The 23478-nt window shown below is 42.4% G+C and overlaps 3 protein-coding genes across 3 annotated transcripts; 1 reads left to right on the forward strand and 2 right to left on the reverse strand.

The window, feature by feature from the left end:
• Positions 1–602: 602 nt before the first annotated feature.
• On the reverse strand, positions 603–2387 carry ppp1r3g (protein phosphatase 1 regulatory subunit 3G). Its single transcript, XM_079181756.1, has one exon. It carries the CDS (start codon positions 2319–2321, stop codon positions 1539–1541), a length of 783 nt encoding a protein of 260 aa, XP_079037882.1. The 5' UTR covers positions 2322–2387; the 3' UTR covers positions 603–1538.
• A 1950-nt stretch (positions 2388–4337) lies between these two features.
• Positions 4338–9563, reverse strand: cyb5a (cytochrome b5 type A (microsomal)). Its single transcript, XM_079181210.1, has 5 exons — positions 9282–9563; positions 7331–7459; positions 7198–7227; positions 6805–6839; positions 4338–5148 (listed from the first exon to the last, which is right to left on the reverse strand). The coding sequence occupies exons 1-5, from the start codon at positions 9417–9419 to the stop codon at positions 5064–5066; spliced, it is 417 nt and encodes a 138-aa protein (XP_079037336.1). The 5' UTR covers positions 9420–9563; the 3' UTR covers positions 4338–5063.
• A 757-nt stretch (positions 9564–10320) lies between these two features.
• On the forward strand, positions 10321–20482 carry cUnh18orf63 (chromosome Un C18orf63 homolog). Its single transcript, XM_079181057.1, has 14 exons — positions 10321–10386; positions 11464–11580; positions 11950–12028; positions 12922–12978; positions 13166–13277; positions 13719–13760; positions 13973–14049; positions 14444–14556; positions 15109–15205; positions 15504–15589; positions 16032–16224; positions 16512–17675; positions 18131–18217; positions 20287–20482. Exons 2-14 carry the CDS (start codon positions 11465–11467, stop codon positions 20407–20409), a joined length of 2346 nt encoding a protein of 781 aa, XP_079037183.1. The 5' UTR covers positions 10321–10386; position 11464; the 3' UTR covers positions 20410–20482.
• The last annotated feature ends 2996 nt before the right edge of the window (positions 20483–23478 follow it).

A 23478-nucleotide genomic window follows, 5' to 3' on the forward strand; every position in this document is an offset into this window, starting at 1 on the left:
ACTCTCCGTACTGAACTGAATCCGTCTCGTTGTTGTTTTGTTAGATTTCACTGAAATAAGTTTCAGTGAACATTGTGATGATAAGTCAAACTTTATGTATCTTTAGCAGAGGAAGAAGTACTCCGATATCTCACTGCAGTACAAAGAATCAGCATCAAAATACTAAAAGTACAAGTACTCATTATGCAGAATAATTCATTGTATCATAATTATTGATGTATTGATTAAATGCTGCAGCTGGTGAAGATGGAGCTCATTTGAATAATTTATATTCTGCTGGTGATCAATATGTTGAGCAGTAAACGATACAATAAAGGGAAGTAGAGAAGTATATGTGTCAGCATATTGTATCTTAGTGAATGTACGTATCTACTGTCACAAATCTGACATGAAGGTTTTAAGACATAAAAAACAAAGTGAAGGACAAAGAAAGATGTTTAAATGATATTTTATGATCTTATTTGATGTTAAATATGAAGTATGGATCTATATTTATCATCTGTCAGATAAACGTAGCGCAGTAAAAAATACAAACATTCATCAAAAAGCAAAAGAAGAGTTTATTGATTTTATTTATCAAAATAACGAGAATATTCTCCTTTATGTTTCCAGAATGTCAGGTTTTCTCTCCAGGGAATCAAACCTGCAACACTTCAAACATTTAGACGGAATGTTTGCGTTAAACACAAAGATCCACTGAATCTTTAAACAAAGCCGGTCGTTTAATATCAAAGATTAAAAAAATACAAAGTTTAACCATGAAGCTGATTTATTTTAATGTTCTTTATTCATCCACATTTCAGGCAGCCATTGATTTCCATTCATGTCCTTACAGGGTGAAAATAAATTCTACTTTTAAACAATCTGCTCAAACTGCGTCATTAAGCAACAATAATGGAACATCCATAAAAACTGAATTCAGATTATCTGTGTGATTGATCACGTGACTCAGACAAGTTTCGGGAGTCTGCAATCATGATTTTCAAACCTTAAAGAAATAATTGGAAAGGAATAGAGAGTGTGAATAATTCAGAAAATGATTTGAATCCCAGAGCAGCAGTGAGACGGGACGCTGCTGTCCTCAGGTCCAACACGTCCAGTCGGTTGTTGACACTGAGGCACGTTTTCTTTAAATAGGGAACAAAGAACGAGTCCTCAGAGAAAGTCCATCGATCCAAGTTCAGACAAATATCCATAAATGTCCGTTGAATGACAGAACAATCACTCAGAGGCCCAAATGAGTCTGATCTTCAGACGAAATACAAGTTCCCTGATCTCAAAAAGACTCGTCGTGTGACGCAAAATAGTTTTTATTCAGCAGGTGGGAAACAGCATGTGCGTGCACAGTGGATGGAGAGTTTTTTTACGCACAGATGTACAGGTTTTAGGGGTTTTACGCACATATTTATTGGTTTTACGCACAAATTAATGGGTTTTACGCACAGATGTATAGGTTTTACGCACAGATTTATAGGTTGTAAGGGTTTTACGCACACATTGATGTGTTTTACGCACAGATGTATAGGTCTCACGCGCGGTCAGGTGGTGTGGAACGCGGCGCTGACAAACGGCGTGGTGCCGGGCATGCAGCGGTACCGGAGGGTGTAGTTCCTCCCCTCGTTGTTGTCCCAGAACTCCCCCTCTTCGCTCCGCACGTACACGGAGAAGTGCACGGCAGAGCTGGGGTCCATGAAGGGCGGCGTGTACACGGTGAAGCTGAACCGCTGATCCGCGGTGCCCGGCTGATCCGCGGCCACGGGCAGAGCCTGCGCGTCCACGTAGGAGAGCCAGTCGTTGAAGGTGTACCTCAATCCGACCTCTTTGTCGGTGCAGCTGGTCGAGACCCGGATCTGTCCCCGCACGTCCAACTGGGTGATGGTGACCTTCTCCAGGCAGACGCGGAGCCGCTGGACTCTCTGCTCCACGTCCCGGGGCTCCGGGAAGCAGGCGACCAGCCGGTCCGTGTCCAGGCTGGACTTGAAGCTCTGGCACAGGTCGTTCAGTAAGTCCTGCTGCTGCGGCGGGAAGCTCTTGTGCCGGGACAGGACTTTACTCGGGATCTGCGGCTCCTCCAGCGAGCTGAAGTGCTTGACGCTGGCCAGGTCCAGGCCCATGGAGTCGGCGAACTTCACCCGCTTCCTCCTGTTACTCTCGGAGACGCCGACCAGGAGTGCGGGCAAGGACCTGGCTCTCCTCCGGTCCTTCATAAACCTGAGGTGAGAAGCGTCCACCTCGTCGTCCAGATCTTCCTCCTCATCCTCCTCCTCCACCTCCTCCAGACCGTTCTTCATACTCGGGAACCGGAGAGGTGAGCGGGACATGTGTGCCCGGCAGCCTGGCGGCCCGTGTGCTGTGGCCGGTCAGAAGTCCTCGGGAGGCGGCTTGTATATAAAGAAACTCCCGCCCCCTCTGGAGGACAACGTGGTGACAACGGAGCGCGTGCAGATTCTCCAGTCGACTGATCACAGAGACACGCGCACCGTCACGTAGGAAACATCAACTCTCACCTGTTTGCGTGCAGCGGACCGGAAACACGTCACACTGTAAACAACAACACAGAGAATATTCCAGAGCAAAATAAATACAATTAATGACTTGGTTCAGTACTCCGATCCTTCACTTAGATAGAAGTACAAATACAACAATGTACAAATACTCCACAAGTAAAAGTCCTGCATTCAAATTCCCATCAAAGTAAAAGTATTCTCATCTTCATGCAGTCTGTACTTTTACTGTTGTTAAAGTATCTTATGTAGTATATTACAGTAATAAAGTATGTGTACTACATAAGATACTTTAACATTGAGGGTAAACATGTTGTTGTATAACTGATGCAACAAGTGCGTCACACCGCGGTCAGTAGACAAACACGTGTCGTCATCACTGCCATCACGCTGACGTCACTCTGCTGCTGAAGATAGAGAGCAGCGCGTTTAACCCTTTAATCACTGCACGTGTTTATTCTGATCTAATGACAGATCTGATGGAAACACTTCACTTTGTACTTCTACTCATCAAACTATACTAGTATTTCTACAGCGTGGTATTAGTACTTTTACAGCGTGGTATTAGTACTTTTACAGCGTGGTATTAGTACTTTTACAGCGTGGTATTAGTACTTTTACAGCGTGGTATTAGTACTTTTATCTCATGGAGACGCTGAGAGCTTTGAGGTTCACATCTTTTTAAACTGCAGTCGATCGGTTCAACACTCCAAAACACAAATATTAAAACACAAATTCATGTTTCTAAGTTTTTAAAAACTCTTTACATGAATTATGAAGACAATTAAACACAGAAGATCAATAATTAGTTCATGTTTTTCACTCAGAAGCAGTTTATAAATTACTAGTAAAGACGTTTCACCACTAGATGGCAGCACCTCATCACTTCCTCACCTCATCACTTCCTCACCTCATCACTTCGTCACCTCATCACCTCATCACTTCGTCACTTCATCACCTCATCACCTCATCACTTCATTCTGCCAATAATCAATAATAGAAACAAACGTTGGAGATTAAAGAGTTAAAAACATGACTGGGCGTCTTCTGGACGTTGTCATGTTTTTAACATTCAGTCTTTGTACTTTATTTTCTTCATACTGCACAAAGCTGCAGCTTTTAAAACGGATTAAAAAATATATTTTCTATTAAATTTCTTTCTGACTTCTCAAAACAAACTTGACTCTTTTGATCGACATGAACTTTCTTCCAGCTCGTCTCTTGCTGCTGATTTTCACGATGAAGACAAATGAAAATCTGATCTGATGAAAGTGAAGAAGAGTTTAAAACCTATGAAGCTGATGAAGATCAGGACCCAAAGTCAAACCGGTTCTGAGACTGAATCCTTTTTATTCAGACTCGAGTCCCAAACGAACCTTTTTATAATAATCAGCAGCTGAATTACTTCTGTTCTCTCTGTGAGGATCCCGACAAAAGGTTCCTTCAAAGTATTTAATGCTTTCAAACATTCAGCCAAAACGTGAATTGTGCACCAAAGAGAAACTTCTCAGATTGTGAAGTTCTCTCATTTTATAGAACCGGTTCACCGCGAGTCCCCGGAGAACCGGTTCACCGCGAGTCCCTGGAGAACCGGTTCACCGCGAGTCCCCGGGGAACCGGTTCTGCTTGTGGTGATTTACTGATTTTTCACATAAATCTGCGGCTTTAACTCTGACACTTGGACGCTCTGCGTCATGTAAAGATGATGTTGGTGCAATTTTCCCAACATTTGATTTACAATGAAGCAAATTACTGGAAACAAACCGACTCATGATGATTGTTGAACCAGTTCAAACCGGTTTATCTTCATGTGAACAGATCGTTCGACAATCATTGTGCGTTTCATATCACCTGCATTGTTTTATTTAGTTTATATTGTATTCAGAATCATAAAATCAACTTTAACCTAAATACACCTGAAGCAGCTGCGTGAACGAGAAGTGATCAGTTTCAGCTCGTTATTATTAAAGAAGGAAACAAGAGTTCCAGAAAGTTGAGCCTCAGAACAAATCAAAGCTTGAAACAAACTGAGAAGCAGAAATCTGGAGATTCTCTCTAATATTTCACAGCGTCATCCAAAGTGAATCCAAAAAGCACCAGAAGATTCATCACAAGAGATCTTTGTTAAAAGCTTCAGACATGTGTTATATATATATACATATATGTGTTATATATATATATATATGTTATATTCTGCACGAGGGACGGTCACATGACATCACGGTCACATGACTCCGTTAGCCGCTGATTGCATATTTATGAACTCATTTACAAATATATAAAAAGATACAAATTACATTCATTGCATTTCTACATGATTTCTACAAAACACCGTAATTCAAAGTGTCAACAATGTAAATGACTTCATTAGCATAATACCATGTAATTGGTTGGTCTTAACAGCATGAAATGCATCCTGGGTAGTGTAGTACTGGGAGTCAGTGACTCTAGAACAGATGGGTTTTTAATCCTCTGATCTGATGGTGGTTGGTGACTCTGCGCTGCCATTGGCTGATGCAGCGGCCTATTGATGACATCACAGCTGCGTGTCTGATGATGTCACTCGCTGTCTGTGGTGTAGATGCGGTACATCAGCGTGATGATGGCCGCCGCCAACAGGGGGATCAACCAGTTAGTCCACCAACTGCAAGAGAAGGACAGCTAGTTCAATATATAACTAACTAACTAACTAACCAACTAAAGGACAGCTAGTTCAATATATAACTAACTAACTAACTAACCAACTAAAGGACAGCCAGTTCAATATATAACTAACTAACTAACTAACTAACCAACTGTAAGAGATGGACAGCTAGTTCAATATATAACTAACTAACTAACTAACCAACTAAAGGACAGCTAGTTCAATATATAACTAACTAACTAACTAACCAACCAACTGTAAGAGAAGGACAGCTAGTTCAATATATAACTAACTAACTAACTAACCAACTAAAGGACAGCTAGTTCAATATATAACTAACTAACTAACCAACCAACTGTAAGAGATGGACAGCTAGTTCAATATATAACTAACTAACTAACTAACTAACCAACTAAAGGACAGCTAGTTCAATATATAACTAACTAACTAACTAACCAACTAAAGGACAGCCAGTTCAATATATAACTAACTAACTAACTAACTAACCAACTGTAAGAGATGGACAGCTAGTTCAATATATAACTAACTAACTAACTAACCAACTAAAGGACAGCTAGTTCAATATATAACTAACTAACTAACTAACCAACCAACTGTAAGAGAAGGACAGCTAGTTCAATATATAACTAACTAACTAACCAACTAAAGGACAGCTAGTTCAATATATAACTAACTAACTAACTAACCAACTAAAGGACAGCCAGTTCAATATATAACTAACTAACTAACTAACTAACCAACTGTAAGAGATGGACAGCTAGTTCAATATATAACTAACTAACTAACTAACCAACTAAAGGACAGCTAGTTCAATATATAACTAACTAACTAACTAACCAACCAACTGCAAGAGAAGGACAGCTAGTTCAATATATAACTAACTAACTAACCAACTAAAGGACAGCTAGTTCAATATATAACTAACTAACTAACCAACCAACTGTAAGAGAAGGACAGCTAGTTCAATATATAACTAACTAACTAACTAACCAACCAACTGTAAGAGAAGGACAGCTAGTTCAATATAAAACGAATTAACCAACTAATATAACAACAGCTCGTTAAATATATAACTTATTCACTAACCAACTGCAAGGTGAAGACAGCTAGTTAAATATATAGTTAATTCACTAACCAACCAGTTAAAGCAGCTAGTAAACAGCTAGTAAATGCCAAATTAACCGGTTTGACCATAAACTGCAAGAGAGAGGCGGCTAGTTAAATGTTGAAATAACCAGTTAAACCACCTGCTGGAAGAGAACATCATAAACTAAATAACTAGTTAAGACTACTGACTTCAGCTATATGAGCCATTTAATCAACTAACTAATGAATAAACCAGTTCAAACACCAGCTGGAACTAGTTTACTGATTAAACAGCTCACCAACCCAGTCAGACCACAAACTGGAGGACAGATACACAACTAGTCAAATGTAACTAACTAACCCGACACAGCTTGTTAAAATAAAGCGTCACTAACTAGTTAGTCCACTAACTGACTAACTGACTCCACCTTAAACATCACTGTGTGTGTGTGTGTGTGTGTGTGTGTGTGTGTGTGTGTGTGTGTGTGTGTGTGTGTGTGTGTGTGTGTGTGTGTGTGTGTGTGTGTGTGTGTGTGTGTGTGTGTGTACCTGGGATCATCCTTCAAAGTGGTCACCAGCGTTTCCTGTGAAACACAAACATCATCAGACCTCAGCTGGTGTTAAAAGAAAGAAATTAATTTATATTTAATAGCTTTGATACAATTACTAACTATTCATTATTATTATTATTATTATTATTATTATTATTATTATAAGAATAAAACAAACGGCTTCGGTCACAAATGCACTCCGGTGATTTAGGTTTGCACAATATTTAACAAAAAGGTGCAGATTGCATTGCAGCCTACATTTCCCATGATGCAACTGGAACACAACACACATCCAGGTTTTACTTCTTTTTTCTTTTTTTCTGTCAGACGTCAAAGTAAAGATAACGCCGATGACATCACCATGACCTCATCAGGAGAGCGCTTCACTTACCTCGTGAGGGTTGATCTTATCTCGGTCGTCCTGCAGACAGAGAGACAGTTAGTCCTGTCACATGACGTCCCCCCCTCACAGACAGACAGACAGACAGACAGACAGACAGACAGACAGACAGACAGACACTGACCGGGTGCAGCTCTCCGATCACCATGGAGAGAGACATCTCTCGGGCGTCGCTGGAGTGTCCGACATCCTCGAAGCTCTCGGTGGCGTCTCCTCCCGCCTGCTCCCTCAGCACCTCCTCTCCTCCGGGGTGCTGAGGAGGATACCAAACGCACCCTCAGTGACTCAGTGTTCAGCAGTCAGAGCAGGAAATAACAAAATGATGCAGTACCATCTACTAATATATCTAGTCGTGTATAAAGTATCAAATTCTGCATTACGGCCGTCGCCATCTTTGTTTTTTCACAACCAGTGAACAGGAAGTGACCACATCTGGACTGAGGAGGAGTGACGTAGAGACGCCGTATACGTCTCTGGTAGAGACCTGTCAATCACTGTGAAGCCCCGCCCCTAAAGCATCCCCTGCTTTATGGTCTGTGTGACTCTAAATGGACCATCATTTACTAAATGAACATCATGCTGTATTGAAGAAGACTTGAAACTAGAGATTGAGACCATAAACTCATGTTTACAATGTTTACTGAGGTAATAAATCAAGAGAGAAGTAGAGTCATTTTCTCATAGACTTCTATACAACCAGAGGAGTCGCCCCCTGGTGGACACTAGAGAGAATGCAGCTTTGACACGTGAAGCTTTGGCTTCACTTTTAGAACTGGAGGTCGACTTCTGGCTGTAAGAAACCTAAAAAGCTGAGACTCAAAGGTCCACTTACTCGCTTTCAGCTGCATCTCACTTTATTACTATTTTAAAGTCAGGAATGAACTCTACGCCCTCAAATATACGAGCGTCCTCGACTCAATGATTAACGGACTCCTCGAGGCCGGAGCTTCAACGATGCAACGTGTTTGTCCTCAGATGAACCTTTAAACTGCAAACAGAGAAAACGCCCCGAATCATAAACTCGATGATAAATGCTGCGAGTGTCGTTAATAAATCAGCGTTCAGCTGAACTTTGTGCAGCAAGAAAACCACGAGTCACCGTGACTAGACCGAGGTCAGCGGTCAGCACTGCTCACGTCCGTTGAAGCTTCATTCTCGACCGTTTATTACGCAGAAACAACACGTTCGTCTGCAGGAAAGTGAACAATGCAACGAATATAATAAATCTTTTATGAATAATTGATCATCTGGGTTTAAATGAAGCTTTCTTTCCTCTGTGATAGAGTCCAGGTCACATCAGGAGACTCCCTGTTTCAATCATCATCATTATTATTATGGACTTTCATTCATGAATAAACATTTTGTCTTTATAATCCAGTTTACTGTCGTATTAAATCCTGACGTCTGAGAGGCTGGTTTAGCTTTAAAAAAAGCAACTTTCTTTAGTTCGATATTTATTTTCTGTCAATCAACTAATCGATGAAGTAACTAATACTTAGTATATATATAAAATACACAATGTTTAATCATGGTTCAGCATTTAAAGCGCCATGTCTGGTCAAAGCTTCACACTTCCTGGTTCTGGTTTTCTACAATTCTTACATTTTAAAGGCTAATCGATTAATTAATCAATAAAACAATACAATTAATTAATACATTAGAAATCAGGACCGATGACATCATAATTATTTAAATAATGTAATCAAAAGAATAAAAGTTCAGTGATGTCACCTTTCTTCTATAACAAAGTCAGATTATTAACAAAATAAAAGTCTTTCATTCAAAGTGACTTTAGGTCATAACTTGAATAAATATAATAGAACCAGGTTCTATTTAGTGCCACATATTTAATCATATTGATTTATTCACACCTGGACTGACTGGCTCTTTTGGAGGTCCCTGAACGCACCACGGACCGGACGTTTCTACCAGACTTTAAATTAACCAAATAAAGTCTTCAGACTGACAGGTGAGCGTGCACGAGTTGTTTGTTATTATACTAAAATAAACAGGAAGCCGTTGGACTGAACGCTCCCGCACGTGAGCTCTGACAGTGTATTTCCTGTGTTCCTCACCTCCTCCAGAAACTTGGTGACATCGTAGACTTTGTTGCTGATGATGATCCACGTTGACTTGAACGTGTTCTGCTCCTCGATCTCCGACAGTCTGTAATATTTCACTCCATCGGGACTTTTTTCCTCCTTTTCACCCATTTTTTTTTCGGGACAGTTTTGACCGGAAAGAGCCGCTGGAGCGTCGACGGGAGCCGTTAAACCGCGCGCTCGTGGTTATGTAATCCCACTGAGCACAAACACACCGACATTTAACCCACTTTCTACCAACAACAGTCTGTAAAGTGTCAGCGGCGGTGCGTTCACGGCCGTCAAGCTGCGCAGAAACACAACACGAGCAGTTTGCTTTATTTTTTCAAAATAAAAGTCTCGTTTAATTATGTATAACTTGAAACCTTTTTTTGGGGGGGGGGTGGTGGGGGCATTGCCAGTAGCTATAGCAATGTTTCAAAATCTATCATCAATGTATGGTTGAAATATTTTATTCTGTTTTATTCTTTGAACATATTTGGATTATTTAAAATAGGCTAAAAAAGGCTTAAAAAAAATACAACTGCTGTTAGTCTAGTTGAGTGTTTCTGTAAATACTTTCAAAGCGTTTACAATATCATCAGGGTTTTATATTTCAAAATATTAGCCATGTTAAAATAATACACTTTATATGACTATGACTTATAATAACTGTATCCTCTTTTTTTAATTAGTGTGGTCGTTGTGTAATCTCAAAACACCACTTTTCGACTTTTGAGACATTTATATTTTATTTTGAAAGTTGTATTTCCGGTAAGAGTGCATTTAATTTTTGCCGCTTCATGGAGCCTCAAAGTTCCAAACACTGACTGCACCCCCCCTTCACCCCACTGCCACCGTACTTCGAGCGCTTATATTGGTCATTCCTTTCCGTATCTATGAACGGGACTCTCTGATTGGTCCGTAACGCTGTCAGTCATCGGAGGGGGGGGGGGGCTTGCAGTGGGCGATGACTAGGCTAAAAGTTCACTTGAGTTCAGCAACTTTCAAGGAAATGCGCTTGTCACGCAAAGGGAGCTGCGCGCGGCTTTTTTCTGACGTGACGATTGTTCTACCTCTCCAGTTTCCTCAACACCAGGTAACCTGTAAAATCGTGACTAAAGATGGCGGATTGTTTGGGGAACGTTTTATTTGATTCTTCCTCAGCGCTCTGGCGCGAAAACCCACTGATTTCAAGTCAAACATGTTCTATTGACATGACCTGTCACTCCATAATAGAAACAATTTAATAATCCATATAGTCTCTTCTTCGACTGTTGTTCCTGTATCTTTTAATGTATTATGCTTGTTTTATATGGAAAAGGAAAAATATACAAATAATTAACTGTAAATAAACTGAAAATAAAGAATTTTGAACTTATGAACTTATGAACAGAGTAAGAGCTCCTCCCATCCACGTCTTCTAAGATCTTTAGCTTAGAACACATATTCTTTTATCGTTTTATTTCATTAAATCGTCGCTTTTCTGTCGTAATTGACAGGAAACCAAGATATCCCTCAACATATATGACCTATCTCGGTCCTGTGTGAATGTAAATATATCGTTGTTAAACTAAATATCGATATAAAAACCGAAAAATACGGATATTTCACGGTAGCTAGGCTAGTTAGCTACCGCTAGCTACTTGTTAGCTTGTCGTTAGCTTGGTTGTTAGCTGCTAAGTGCTGCTATCACGGATACAAAGAGGTGAGTTTTAAAGCCCTAAATAATTATTATTTGTATTCATAATTATGTGTTTTATACAATGTTTTTATCTGTAAAGTATCTAAATGTTGTAATGTGCATTATAAGTTACCAGAGTTCAAAGGGAGTTGTTTATATTACCATAAAATAACTCCTCAGGATAGTATGATTAATTTATAATTTAATGGTTATTTTTATTATTCTTAAATAGGTTTTGTCCCATTAACGGATAGTCATTGTTATGTAAAGCAACAAATTCTAAAAAAAAGGTAAGATTTAAATTTTTTATATATATATATATTATTGGCTTATTATTATTATTATTATGTATTTTTCTTATTTTTTAATACTTTTAATTCACACATCACTCTGTGTGTGTCTCTGTGTGTATGTCTCTGTATGTGTGTGTGTGTATGTCTCTGTATGTATGTCTCTGTATGTGTGTGTGTGTGTGTGTGTGTGTGTGTGTAGGATGAATCCCTCCATGTTGTTCCTGGCTCTTCCTGTCCTGAAGGATCTGGTGTGTGTCTCTGTGACTCTGCAGCAGGACTACGAGGATCTGAGGAGCACACGGATCAAGACCTGCAGGTGAACGACCACAATGTATTATTATTCACATTCATTATATGTATTATTATTCACATTCATTATATGTATTATTATTCACATTCATTATATGTAATATTATTCACATTCATTATGTTTATTATTATTCACATTCATTATATGTATTATTATTCACTCCTTAAAGTCACAGCCTCTCATAATAACTATGACTTCACAGCTGAGTACAAACTAAAGCTTCATGGTCGTGTTTTACTGTGACACCTGAACGCAGCATTCCTGTGGACTAAAGCTTCATGGTCGTGTTTTACTGTGACACCTGAACGCAGCATTCCTGTGGATGTGCCCTTGAATAAACTGTGTGTGTGTGTGTGTGTGTGTGTGTGTCCACAGAGAGCTGGTTCTCCTCTACTCTGATATTTTGGCCTCTCCAGCTCTGGACTCCTTCTCTGACATCACAGTGATCACATCTGTAAGAAACATCTTCTTCTACATTCTCACGAAACTCTTCATGGAACCTCAGACTAGTTCTAACTAGAGCAGCAGTGCATGATGGGAGATGTAGTCCAACATACTTACATAGTTATCTGATACAATATGAACGATCATTACAACTCTTCTGTTTGTATAATCGATAATAAATAGACCTGAAGTGATACATAAAGAGAGTAAAGAGAGTGAAGTGACTAAAGTGAAGTGGACTTCATCATCTTAACTCTCGGCTCTTTAAAGACGAACGTCCTCGCTTTCAAGGTCTGAAACTCATTTATCTTCACACACTGATAAACACGACTATATTCAAAACCTCCTTCATGAAGCCTCCGTGAGTCAACAAACAGCTGCTGACTGAGGACATGTTTAGTTATTTCATAGAAGTTATGAATTTATGGAGGTTTATTTTATAGTATTGACAGATGTACTTTTACTGTGTGTACTGTGATGTACTTTTACCAGCTGTGACTTCAGGAAACACTCTGAGCTCCTCTCACTGACCGTTTTAAAGTAGAACTCGACATGGAAACACACACACACACACACACTGACAGCTCACATAATGACCCTCTGTTGTCTGTGTCTCAGTGTCTCTACTCTCGTTAACTGTATAAATATCTAATATTAAATGTGTGTTTAGTCATTTAGTGTTGTTTCTGTCGCCCCCCGTGGACACATGTGGTACTGCGTCTGAGCGCCAGACTCCCTTTAGAAAACCTCTCATTGTACTGCAGCACGTTGACTGTTTTACTAGAAAGAAATAGAGCATCTTCTCTGTGATGGTCTGGGTTATTTACACACACACATATATATATATAAATGTGTGTGTGTGTGTGTGTGTGTGTGTGTGTGTATATTCGTCTCTTTCTACAGATCCCGTTTTTCCAGAGAGGCATCCTCCAGGTGTTTGTACAGAGACGCAGTCTGCAGGTGAAGTGAAGCATTTCTTCTTCTGTGTGACGTTTCACTTTATTTGTAGTGGATGATAAGTGTGTGTGTGTGTGTGTGTGTGTGTGTGTGTGTGTGTGTGTGTGTGTGTGTGTGTGTGTGTGTGTGTGTGTGTGTGTGTGTGTGTGTGTGTGTGTGTGTGTGTGTGTGTGTGTGTGTGTGTGTGTAGCTGGGCTGTCCTCAGTGTGTGTCTCCAGGTGTCCTCCAGTGTTGTCTGTCCTACTCTCTGATCACCCGATTGGCTCCCAGCTGGAACAAAGCCGGACTCTACCTGGTCTCAGGTGAGCCTGTTTAACTTCGTGCTGGTTCTGGCGCCCCCCTGTGGACTGAAGTGGTAGTGTAGAACACCTCCAAACACAGCTTTAGCGAAGCTAAAGCTAGCTCGTTGCTAACTCAGAGCTCCACATTTCAACAGTTTAAGATTAGATTGCCTTCACCTTAGACCCAGTCTGACATATGAAAGGTGTGTGTGTGTGTGTGTGTCTGTGTCGTATTTAAACGTTCATATCTATCTTATGAGCTTGAAGTTAAGTCTGAGCTCTAAGAAACAAAGCAGATATTTAAAAGAACAGTCATGTTGTCGTTGTGCCTTTTCATCCTGTTCCATGTTATCTTTCAGTTAGTTGTGTAGCAGCTAAACTAAAAGCTAAAGTGACCCCACAGTAAAGCAGCTCTGTAATAACTCTGTAATAACTCTGTAATAACTCTGTGATGTGTTTCAGGTAAAGACTTCCTGTGTGAGAGCGGCCGGCTCAACGCTGTCGGTGAGTTTTATTGATCTGTGACACACCTTTGATTCACTGATGAGCTTTGATCAGATTACAGAGTGGTGTGTGTGTGTGTGTGTGTGTGTGTGTGTGTGTGTGTGTGTGTGTGTGTGTGTGTGTGTGTGTGTGTGTGTGTGTGTGTGTGTGTGTGTGTGTGTGTGTGTGTGTGTGTGTGTGTGTGTGTGTGTGTGTGTGTGTGTGTGTGTCAGGCATGGAGCTGAGCACCAGTGAGGGTCAGCTGTGCATCAGCATTGAAGCCAACATGGTCCGACTGCCACCGACCAGAGTGAGAGACCTGAGTCCATATCGGATGCATTAACACAATAAGAGTTTAGATTAGTTATAGACCTTTTTAAAGTCGTAGTATAGATGTTAAATATGTCGTATTCATTGAAGTGAGTGTAGTTTAACAGGAAATTGTAATTATATAAATTATCCCTCAATTCTTCTGTGAAACGTTCCACCAAATTACATTCAACGTGTCACAATGTTACTGTTGAATAAAGAATCATGACCCTTTATTGTGTGTGTGTGTGTGTGTGTGTGTGTGTGTGTGTGTGTGTGTGTGTGTGTGTGTGTGTGTGTGTGTGTGTGTGTGTGTGTGTGTGTGTGTGTGTGTGTGTGTGTGTGTGTGTGTGTGTGTGTGTGTGTGTGTGTGTGTGTGTGTGTGTTCGTTCCAGCTGGAGGACTTTGACCTCCCTCCGTTGGTCCTGAGGAGGTTCTGTTCTGATCCGGACTCGGTTGTGGACCCGTCCTCCTCTGGAGGAGCTCTGTGGTGTCACGTCCTGCCCAGGTAGGAACAGCTCCACCTGCTGGACACCACGAGACTAACACCTCCACCCGAACCGCTGCTGCTGCATATTAAACCATCGATATCATATGGTTCCACTGCATTCTGTTAGAACATGAGCGTTTCTTTGAACGGAGTCCTTCGTGCGGTGGAAACACTCCGGACGTTTTAATACAGCAAAGCTACGTATTCTACCTCAAGTTATTTATTTCATTATTTTGTGATACTTAATAATTAATTAAAATGTAAATAAAGAACCAAATTAAAACAGAAATATACATTTATGTGACATTTTGTTGATTAATTAACAGCTACATTATTTCACATTATTTTGTACATTAAATGGTTTATTAATTCAATTATTGAGTCATTCGTTTTATGAGTTAATTAATTTTGGGTTTTGTCAGCTTCTGTCTCACTTCATGTTGTTACTGACTGTGAGCAGCAGGGGGCGCTGCAGCCCCGCTCATTGTGTGTGTGTGTGTGTGTGTGTGTGTGTGTGTGTGTGTGTGTGTGTGTGTGTGTGTGTGTGTGTGTGTGTGTGTGTGTGTGCAGCATGAAGAAAGGTCAGATCATCACCATCACACGACAACTACCCAGAGACGGACCCTTCAGGACCTACAGAGACCTGCAGGACCACTGGAACCACCTGGTACACACACACACACACACACACACACACACTACACACACACACACACACACACACACACTACACATATTTTAATACTGTAGAAAAAATAATAGAAACTCTTCCAAATTGTAAATATCTCCTGATTTAAATTACAATTTTGTTCATTTAACAGAGTGTTTAAATGAGGAAAAGTTCTGAAGTGTGTGTGTGTGTGTGTGTGTGTGTGTGTGTGTGTGTGTGTGTGTGTGTGTGTGTGTGTGTGTGTGTGTGTGTGTGTGTGTGTGTGTGTGTGTGTGTGTGTGTGTGTGTGTGTCAGTACGGTTACAGACTCCCAGATGTTGCAGAAGAAGAGGTGGTGTACTGCAGCGTGTACTTCAGGCTGGTGGGGGAGAGACTCTTCACGTATCCTAACACAGATCATCGTTAATATCAATCTGACAAACCAGACGGACTAAAACCGGACACGAGCTACGGCTGAAGAGATGAAGAGGAATATATATTACTATGATGACAATATGTTTCACACTGTTTCTTATTTGTCTGTAGTTTAAACTCTCTGAACCACAAACAACACTCGCCAAAACGTCACCGTTCATCACGACCAGAAGCTGTAAAAACGTCGTCGTCGTCATATTTTCATCCTCCCGACGGTCGAAGCTTAAAACATTATCTTCTACGTGTTCTCATTATAAATGTCTCCTCTAATAAAGAGTTCACTTTAACCAGACTGTGTACAAACATTACACTGTGAAACTATGACGTCATGACTGATTCATCTGAGACCGACAGTCACGTGACCACAAACCAGAGCCGAGCGGCGAGCGTGTTCCTTTAACAAGAGCAGATACCCTCTGAGCTGCGTCCGCCTGCAGCCGGTGCAGCGCTGCCCTCGGGTCGACCCGCAGGGGGCGCTGGGCTCCTTCCTCTCCGACGTCGGGGACCGGCTCAACGACGGCGTGTGCGGCTTCCCTGCTCGACTGACCGGGAAACCCCGTTACCACGCGGTCGGGCTGAGCGCCGCCGCTGCTGCGCTGCAGGTACAAGTACTGAACAGATGTGTCGAGAGATGGATCGGGTTCTTGTTCTTGATGTAGCGTTTTCAGATTCTGATGTTTTAGGTTTTAATATTTTGTGCATGTAAACACTTAAAAAGGTGTTCTTACAAACAAACAAAAGCTTTTCCTTCCTCACAAAACAGTTTTAAAGCAGATTTAGTGTTTTAATTCACGTCTTCTTAGACCTGCAACTAATGAACTCTTCATTTACTGCTTTTTTATATTTCTCGTGAAAACATTGTCTTCTTCTTTCTCCTCTTCCTCCTCAGGTGTTTGGTGGTGAGCAGATCAACTTGAGCACCTCCTCCTCCATCAGACCGGTCCTCACCCAGCTTCCTCCTCTTCCTCCTCCCCGACCTGTGAAGCCCTCTTTTGGGTCTCAGCCTCCAGCCTGGACCCCTTTCACCCAGCACGACGGAGCCCAAGGGCTTCTGGGTAACAGTCTGACACAAAGTCAAGGCTGCAGAGGAGACCCTTCATCATCATCATCATCATCCTCCTTCTCCTCACTCTTCCAGCCAGCTTCATCCCTCTCCTCCTCTGTCCTCCCTCCTCTTCCTCCTCCTCCGATCTTTACTCCCAAACTGCTTCCCATCTTCAAGAACAAGTGTCCGTTGCGACACATCAACGTGGCCCTGCTGAGACTCCAGAAGCAGAGGGAGCAGCTGATTGGAGGAGGGGAGGAGAGGGGGAGGATGACCCTACCTGCCTTCAGGATGAAGACCTCCACCACTTCTTCTTCTTCGTCTGTTTCTTCTCTGTCGGTCGCGTCCCTCGCGCTTCCTCCTCCGTTCAGCCGTCGTCTTAAACCTGCTCCTCAGCCAGCGAGTCACATTGGACTCAAACGCATCGCCAGCCTCAGTCCTGCTTCCAAGTCCAGACCCGGGTTCCTCCTGGCTCCACAGCCGGAGACCACCAAACCCAAGACCGGCTCCAAAACCAGCGTGAAGTCCAGCTCTGACACAAATACCTCCAACAAACATCCTCCAGCTTCTGACATCTCCAGCAAACGTCTTCCAGCTTCTGATATCTCCAGCAAACGTCTTCCAGCTTCTGACATCTCCAGCAAACGTCCTCCAGCTTCTGACATCTCCAGCAAACGTCCTCCAGCTTCTGATATCTCCAGCAAACGTCCTCCAGCTTCTGACATCTCCAGCAAACGTCCTCCAGCTTCTGACATCTCCAGCAAACGTCCTCCAGCTTCTGATATCTCCAGCAAACGTCCTCCAGCTTCTGATATCTCCAGCAAACGTCCTCCAGCTGCTCCACCTTCTGACATCTCCAACAAATGTCCTCCAGCTTCTGACATCTCCTTCAAACATCCTCCACCTTCTGACATCTCCAACAAACGTCCTCCAGCTTCTGACATCTCCAACAAACGTCCTCCATCTTCTGATATCTCCTTCAAAGACTCCTCCAGCGGCAGCAGACGGGTGAGTCCAGTAGAGACCTGAAACCTGATTGGATGAATCATTTTCTTGCTATTTATAATTGAGAATCCTCCAGATGTTAAATCATGTTTAACTTCTAACAGCAGCTCCTCACTGTGTTGGTGTTTTACGAGAAGTCTCGACTGTCACGATCTAAACTCCCCCCAACAGTTCACGAGTTATTATCCGCCGTCTGACTCTTTATTTAAAGTCTTTAAATGGAAACTGAAGTCGAGCTTTTGTTCTGAACGACGAAGATCTTGATAGTTAATTGGTCCGTTTTTGTGATTTTGTTGAGCACATCTCTGTTCAACACAAGATTTAAAATGGTGCTTTTGTGTGATTCTTTGTGGAGAAACTGCATTATATCAACTAATCGATTAGTTGACAAAGGTCTTGCGAGTGTAAGTTTAACTTCGTGCTTCCTGACTTCCCCGTGTTGTGTTTTTGTGTTTCAGAGAGTTGTGTTTGAGGAGTCTCAGCCGAAGAAACCCAGATCATCGATACGAGACGTGGACGTGGAACAAATGGCCAGAAGCAACCAGGTCAGGAGACGCACTGAACTTCTCTCTTATCTTCCTCTGTCTGTTGTCCCTTCCTCTTCCTCCTCTTCCTCACAACACTTACTTCGTGAAGTCTGAGACGTGCTAACCTCTTGGTTTTTATGGTAACTTTTTTTTATTTGAGTTACCAAATTGGACACTTTGTTTAATCTGGACAAAACAAATCGTCAAGAAATTTTGCTTTTTACGTCCATATAGCTGCGAGAGTTAATGAAGTTTTTATCATTATTTCTTTGTGGACTTCCATGTCCGAGATGTATAACTGTACCATAAGCTGTTTCTAGGAAGTGGACTTGGTTTTTGTATGTCGCCATCTTGGTTTTTTTTTGCAACCAGACGTGACAAAAGAGGGTGGAGCTAAGTACAACCAAATACTGAATAAAACATATTTAGGGACCTAAAATGTTACAATTAACTCCCATGAAGTGAAAGACTTGATGTTGTAAGAGGAAAACACTCCCAGAGTCATTTCCTCATAGACTTCTCTACAGCCAGAGGAGTGTTCCTCTGCTCGTGCTGTGACATCACTGGAGTGTCGGACCTTGAGATGCGCTGCTATCGAGTGTGTTGTTCTTTGAGTTCGTCAGGACCTTGAGAATAGAGAAATCTGGTGCGTAATGTAAAAGAAGTGATGGATTTCCAGTGGTTCCTCTCTTACTGTAGGTGCTTCCTCATAAACACGCTTTAGAAGAGGCCGCATACATTACCCTGATGTATTAGAGTGAGTTAGCGTGATGAATAGCTCACACACACACACACACGGTTCTGTCGGTTTCCTTACAAACATCCTCTGAGAGGACCGTTACGGTGATGGATGGGCAGCAGGAGGCGGAGCTCCACCGGGAGCTCAGCACTTTAATAACAACATTCATCAGTTTTACAGCTCCGACCTGCAACTCCTCAAGAACAATACATCAGCTGCTCTTTACTGTTGACATGGCTTCACCTTCTGGACAAACTGTTCCTCGGTAGATTCTACAAAACGGTTTTATAGGTGAGCTGCTGAATACAGACTCAAATCAAATATTCTGAGCGTTTACGACCTCTTGTCTTGTTAAATGTGAATGTTTAGCACACACAGAAGAGGATAAAAGCCAGAATGTAATCAACAGTTTATGATCTCAATGATCCCCTCTTTCATGTTGGTGAGTTGAGTCTCCCGACCTTCAAGTCATGAACACAAAACACAAAAAAACAGCTTGAGGTCAGACCGAGGCCACGCCCCCACACCACGACACGTCCATCTTAAAGCCTTCAGCTACGTTTACACCGAGCGTCCACACGACGCCGGAGCTTCAGAGCACCGAAGACGGAGGAGTTTGAAAACACCTCGTGGTGTGGACGGCGTAGACGGAGGCGTTTCAACACGGTGACGTAGACGCCGCGCTACTCGACTGGTGGTTCGCAGTCACGACGTGTCCTTCCCTGATTCACCACGCCCCGATCACCTGACCACCGATCGACTACCAGGTTAATTCATCTCTCTGTTCCCTCTCTCTTCATCTCTCTGTTCTCTCTTCATCTCTCTGTTCTCTCTCTCTCTTCATCTCTCTGTTCTCTCTCTCTCTTCATCTCTCTGTTCTCTCTCTTCATCGCTCTCTTCATCTCTCTGTTCTCTCTCTCTCTTCATCTCTCTGTTCGCTCTCTCTCTTCATCTCTCTGTTCCCTCTCTCCATCTCTCTGTTCCCTCTCTTCATCTCTCTGTTCTCTCTCTCTTCATCTCTCTGTTCTCTCTCTCTCTTCATCTCTCTGTTCTCTCTCTCTCTTCATCTCTCTGTTCTCTCTCTCTCTTCATCTCTCTCTTCATCTCTCTCTTCATCGCTCTCTTCATCTCTCTGTTCTCTCTCTCTCATCTCTCTCTTCATCTCTCTCTTCATCTCTCTCTTCATCTCTCTGTCTCTCTCTCTTCATCTCTCTCTTCATCTCTCTGTTCTCTCTCTCTCTCTCTCTCTCTCGCTCTCGCTCTCGCTCTCGCTCTCGCTCTCGCTCTCTCTCTCTCTCTCTCTCTCTCTCTCTCTCTCTCTCTCTCTCTCTCTCTCTCTCTCTCTCAGTTGTCTCAGGTGAACTCTATCACTCTGCTGTCGTGGCTGAAGGAACGAGGAGTTCTCATCAGGACCAAACACAGGAAGGAGGATCTGATGCTGAAGGTCATGGGCTGTCTGGCCGAGGCCTGAGACACACACACACACACACACACACACACACACACACACACACACACACACACACACACACCCACCCACCCCTCTGGAGTATTGAGGCTCTTCTGAGCTCCTCATTTAAAGGATTTCATGTAACTTGTGTCTTTATGAGTCTGAATCTTCTCATCTAACTGCGATGCTGAAGATTTGTTAAAGTGTTGGGGGGGGGGGGGGGGGGGGGGGGTCAGACAGGAAGTGACACGCTCTGCGTTTTCTTTCCTCTCAGCTTGTTTGATTTGAGTCATCAGAGGTTTGTTCAGGAAGGTGAAGAGTTTAAAACCAGCCGACAGGAGTTCTGTGTGATGATGTGATGATGTGATGATGCAGGTTTAGTTCTTTCTGTTCGTGTTCCGTCAACAAACCTTTGACTTTAGAACGAGTTCTCCACTTCTAACAAATACACACATTCAAATAAACTCAGAACTGTGTTTTCAGTTTGAAAACCTTTATATTTTATAGAGAATTCTCTGTGTTCTACAACACATATTCACCTATTTACTCAGTATTTATACAGCAGTTGCTTGTTTGTTGTTAAAATAAATATAATTTATTGTGAAATTGAAATGAGGATCTTTTGTTCACTAAAATCTGAAGTTCTTTCTTTCTGCTCGTTCTCAATCATTGTACCTGAGAGTTCTCCAGGTTGTTTAGATAGTTGCCACACACACACACACACACACACACACGTCCAGCCGTCCGTGCGTTAGTTTACATTATTCCCATCATGCTTCAGTCAGCTCTGTGTGTGTGTGTGTGTGTGTGTGTGTGTGTGTGTGTGTGTGTGAGTGAGAGAGATCCGTCTTCCTGGGAACGAGGCTAAAAACAAATCTAAAGTATCTCTATGAAAATATACAGAGCAGAGATGAACTGTGCTCAGTGTAAACATCTCACTTAATGAGGCGGGCTGTCCTCCTGGAGACAGACGTGGAACCTTCTAAATATACCACTGTGTGTGTGACGGTGTGTGACTGTGTGTGTGTGTGTGTGTGTGTGACTGTGTGTGTGTGTGTTCGGATATCGGCCTCCAAATGTTCTAAATAAATGTCCGGTTACAGATTACAGGAGACACGTTTGTTATCAAAGTGAGAATAATCTGCAGAGTGAACATCAATTATAAATGTATCAACATTTTAGAGAATATGATTACACGTCCTGACTCCTCGTCCCGTTTCCTTGTCCTGTCTCCTCGTCCCGTTTCCTCGTCCCGTCTCCTCGTCCTGCTTTTCACTTGACACTTCAAACATCAAAGTGGAGTTCATTAGTGAAGATCATCTTGATGAACTAAACCTGGAAGAATCAGAAACGTTCGTAAATGGAGGAATCTGATTGGCTGTCTGTGGAGGACACCAGGTGATGATGACTTCCTGCACTTCGTCCCTGAAGCTCTTTATTCATGTCGGAGGTTTCTTTCCTCAAGACTTCTCCGTGTGAAGTCTAATGTTTCCCACAATGCATCTTGATAGCCCCCCCCCCCCCCGGTCAGGAAACTCAACCCTGAGCTATGGGAGGCTGAGGAATTCCATTATGTTAGACACGCTGTGTGTGTGTGTGTGTGTGTGTGTGTGTGTGTGTGTGTGTGTGTGTGTGTGTGTGTGTGTGTGTGTGTGTGTGTGTGTGTGTGTGTGTGTGTGTGTGTGTGTGTGTGTGTGTGTGTCCGTGTGTGTGTGTGTGTGTGTGTGTGTGTGTGTGTGTGTGTGTCCAATCAGATTCCCTGCAGGTGATGTCATTGCTAGCTGTCAGGTGTTTCATCATTTTCACTCTCTGGATATCAACAGTGTGAAGCATCTGGCTCGATCCCACGACTCCCATCTGAAAGGTCCCACAGACACACACACACTCTCACACTCTCTCACACACACACACTCTCTCTCTCTCTCTCTCTCTCTCTCTCTCTCTGTATACGTATCAGCTGACAGTCTGGAGCAGTGTGTGTGACAGAAACCTCTCCCGTGTTAAGAGGCTCTTAAGGAGAAACTAAACTAAACTGAGAGGGACAGTTCACCTCAAAAATCAGAACTACCAGGAACTATTTTCTCTCTACCGAAATAACCCCGCCCACCGTATCACCGCGCAGGAGGAAGTGCGTCCGCCATTAACGTTTACATCTCGCGCTGTAGTTGATGATTTTCTTCCTAAAGGTTTGTTTCTATCTGCTTATGAAATGGTGAAAGTCGACCCGTTGTTTCCATTTTATTCCCATTTACAAATAATTTCCTATAAATCCCGGTAGTTCAAGTTTCCACCTCGAATGTCGCGGAGATCCTCCAATCCTTAAACCTAAACGTGACATTAAAAATGTCCTTTAGTGGTAAATCATAAAATATATAATCTTATAACCAATAAATAAAAAGCTGTGCAGAAAATATAAACTGGTTTTCACAGTTCTAACCAATCGATAAATGCATTGTGTCTCATTTAAAGACGTTTATTGTGAAGGTTTACGGTGATTTTGGAGCCACAGATGACGTATTAGTTGCATGTAACAAGCAACGTATTTGTTGCAGTTGCTTGTGAGTGCAGTTGTCTTAATTTCGTCTGGAATCACAGTTTACGTGAATGGATTTGTTACCAGGAGACAACCTCATGTGTTAAAGCTGCATTCTCTCTAGTGTCCACCAGGGGGCGACTCCTCCGGTTCTATAGAAGTCTATGAGAAAATGGGCGGGGCTACACAGTGATTGACAGGTCTCTACCACGGCGTCACTCCTCCTCAGTCCAGATATGGTCACTTCCTGTTCACTGGTTGCAAACAAACCAAGATGGCGACGGACAAAAACACCGAACTGGAGGCTTCAAAACATCCACAAACCCACGAGAGACGTCCGCTCCTTCTCGACGGACTTTGGTTGTTTTTAAGGTCTAACTTCAGCTTCGGTCAAAACGCATCGAGCATAATTCAAACAAGACTAAACGCAACAAGTGAAAGATTACTGAAGCATTCTCCTCTAGAAACCATGATGAGACTTCCTGAGAGCTTGTGGTCTCTTGTGGTCTCTGTGGTTCTGTTGTGGTTCTGCTGTGGTTCTGTTGCAGCTGGTGAGT

The sequence above is a fragment of the Pholis gunnellus genome, assembly GCF_910591455.1.
Source record: "Pholis gunnellus genome assembly, chromosome: 20".
Classification (NCBI taxonomy): Eukaryota; Metazoa; Chordata; class Actinopteri; order Perciformes; family Pholidae; genus Pholis; species Pholis gunnellus.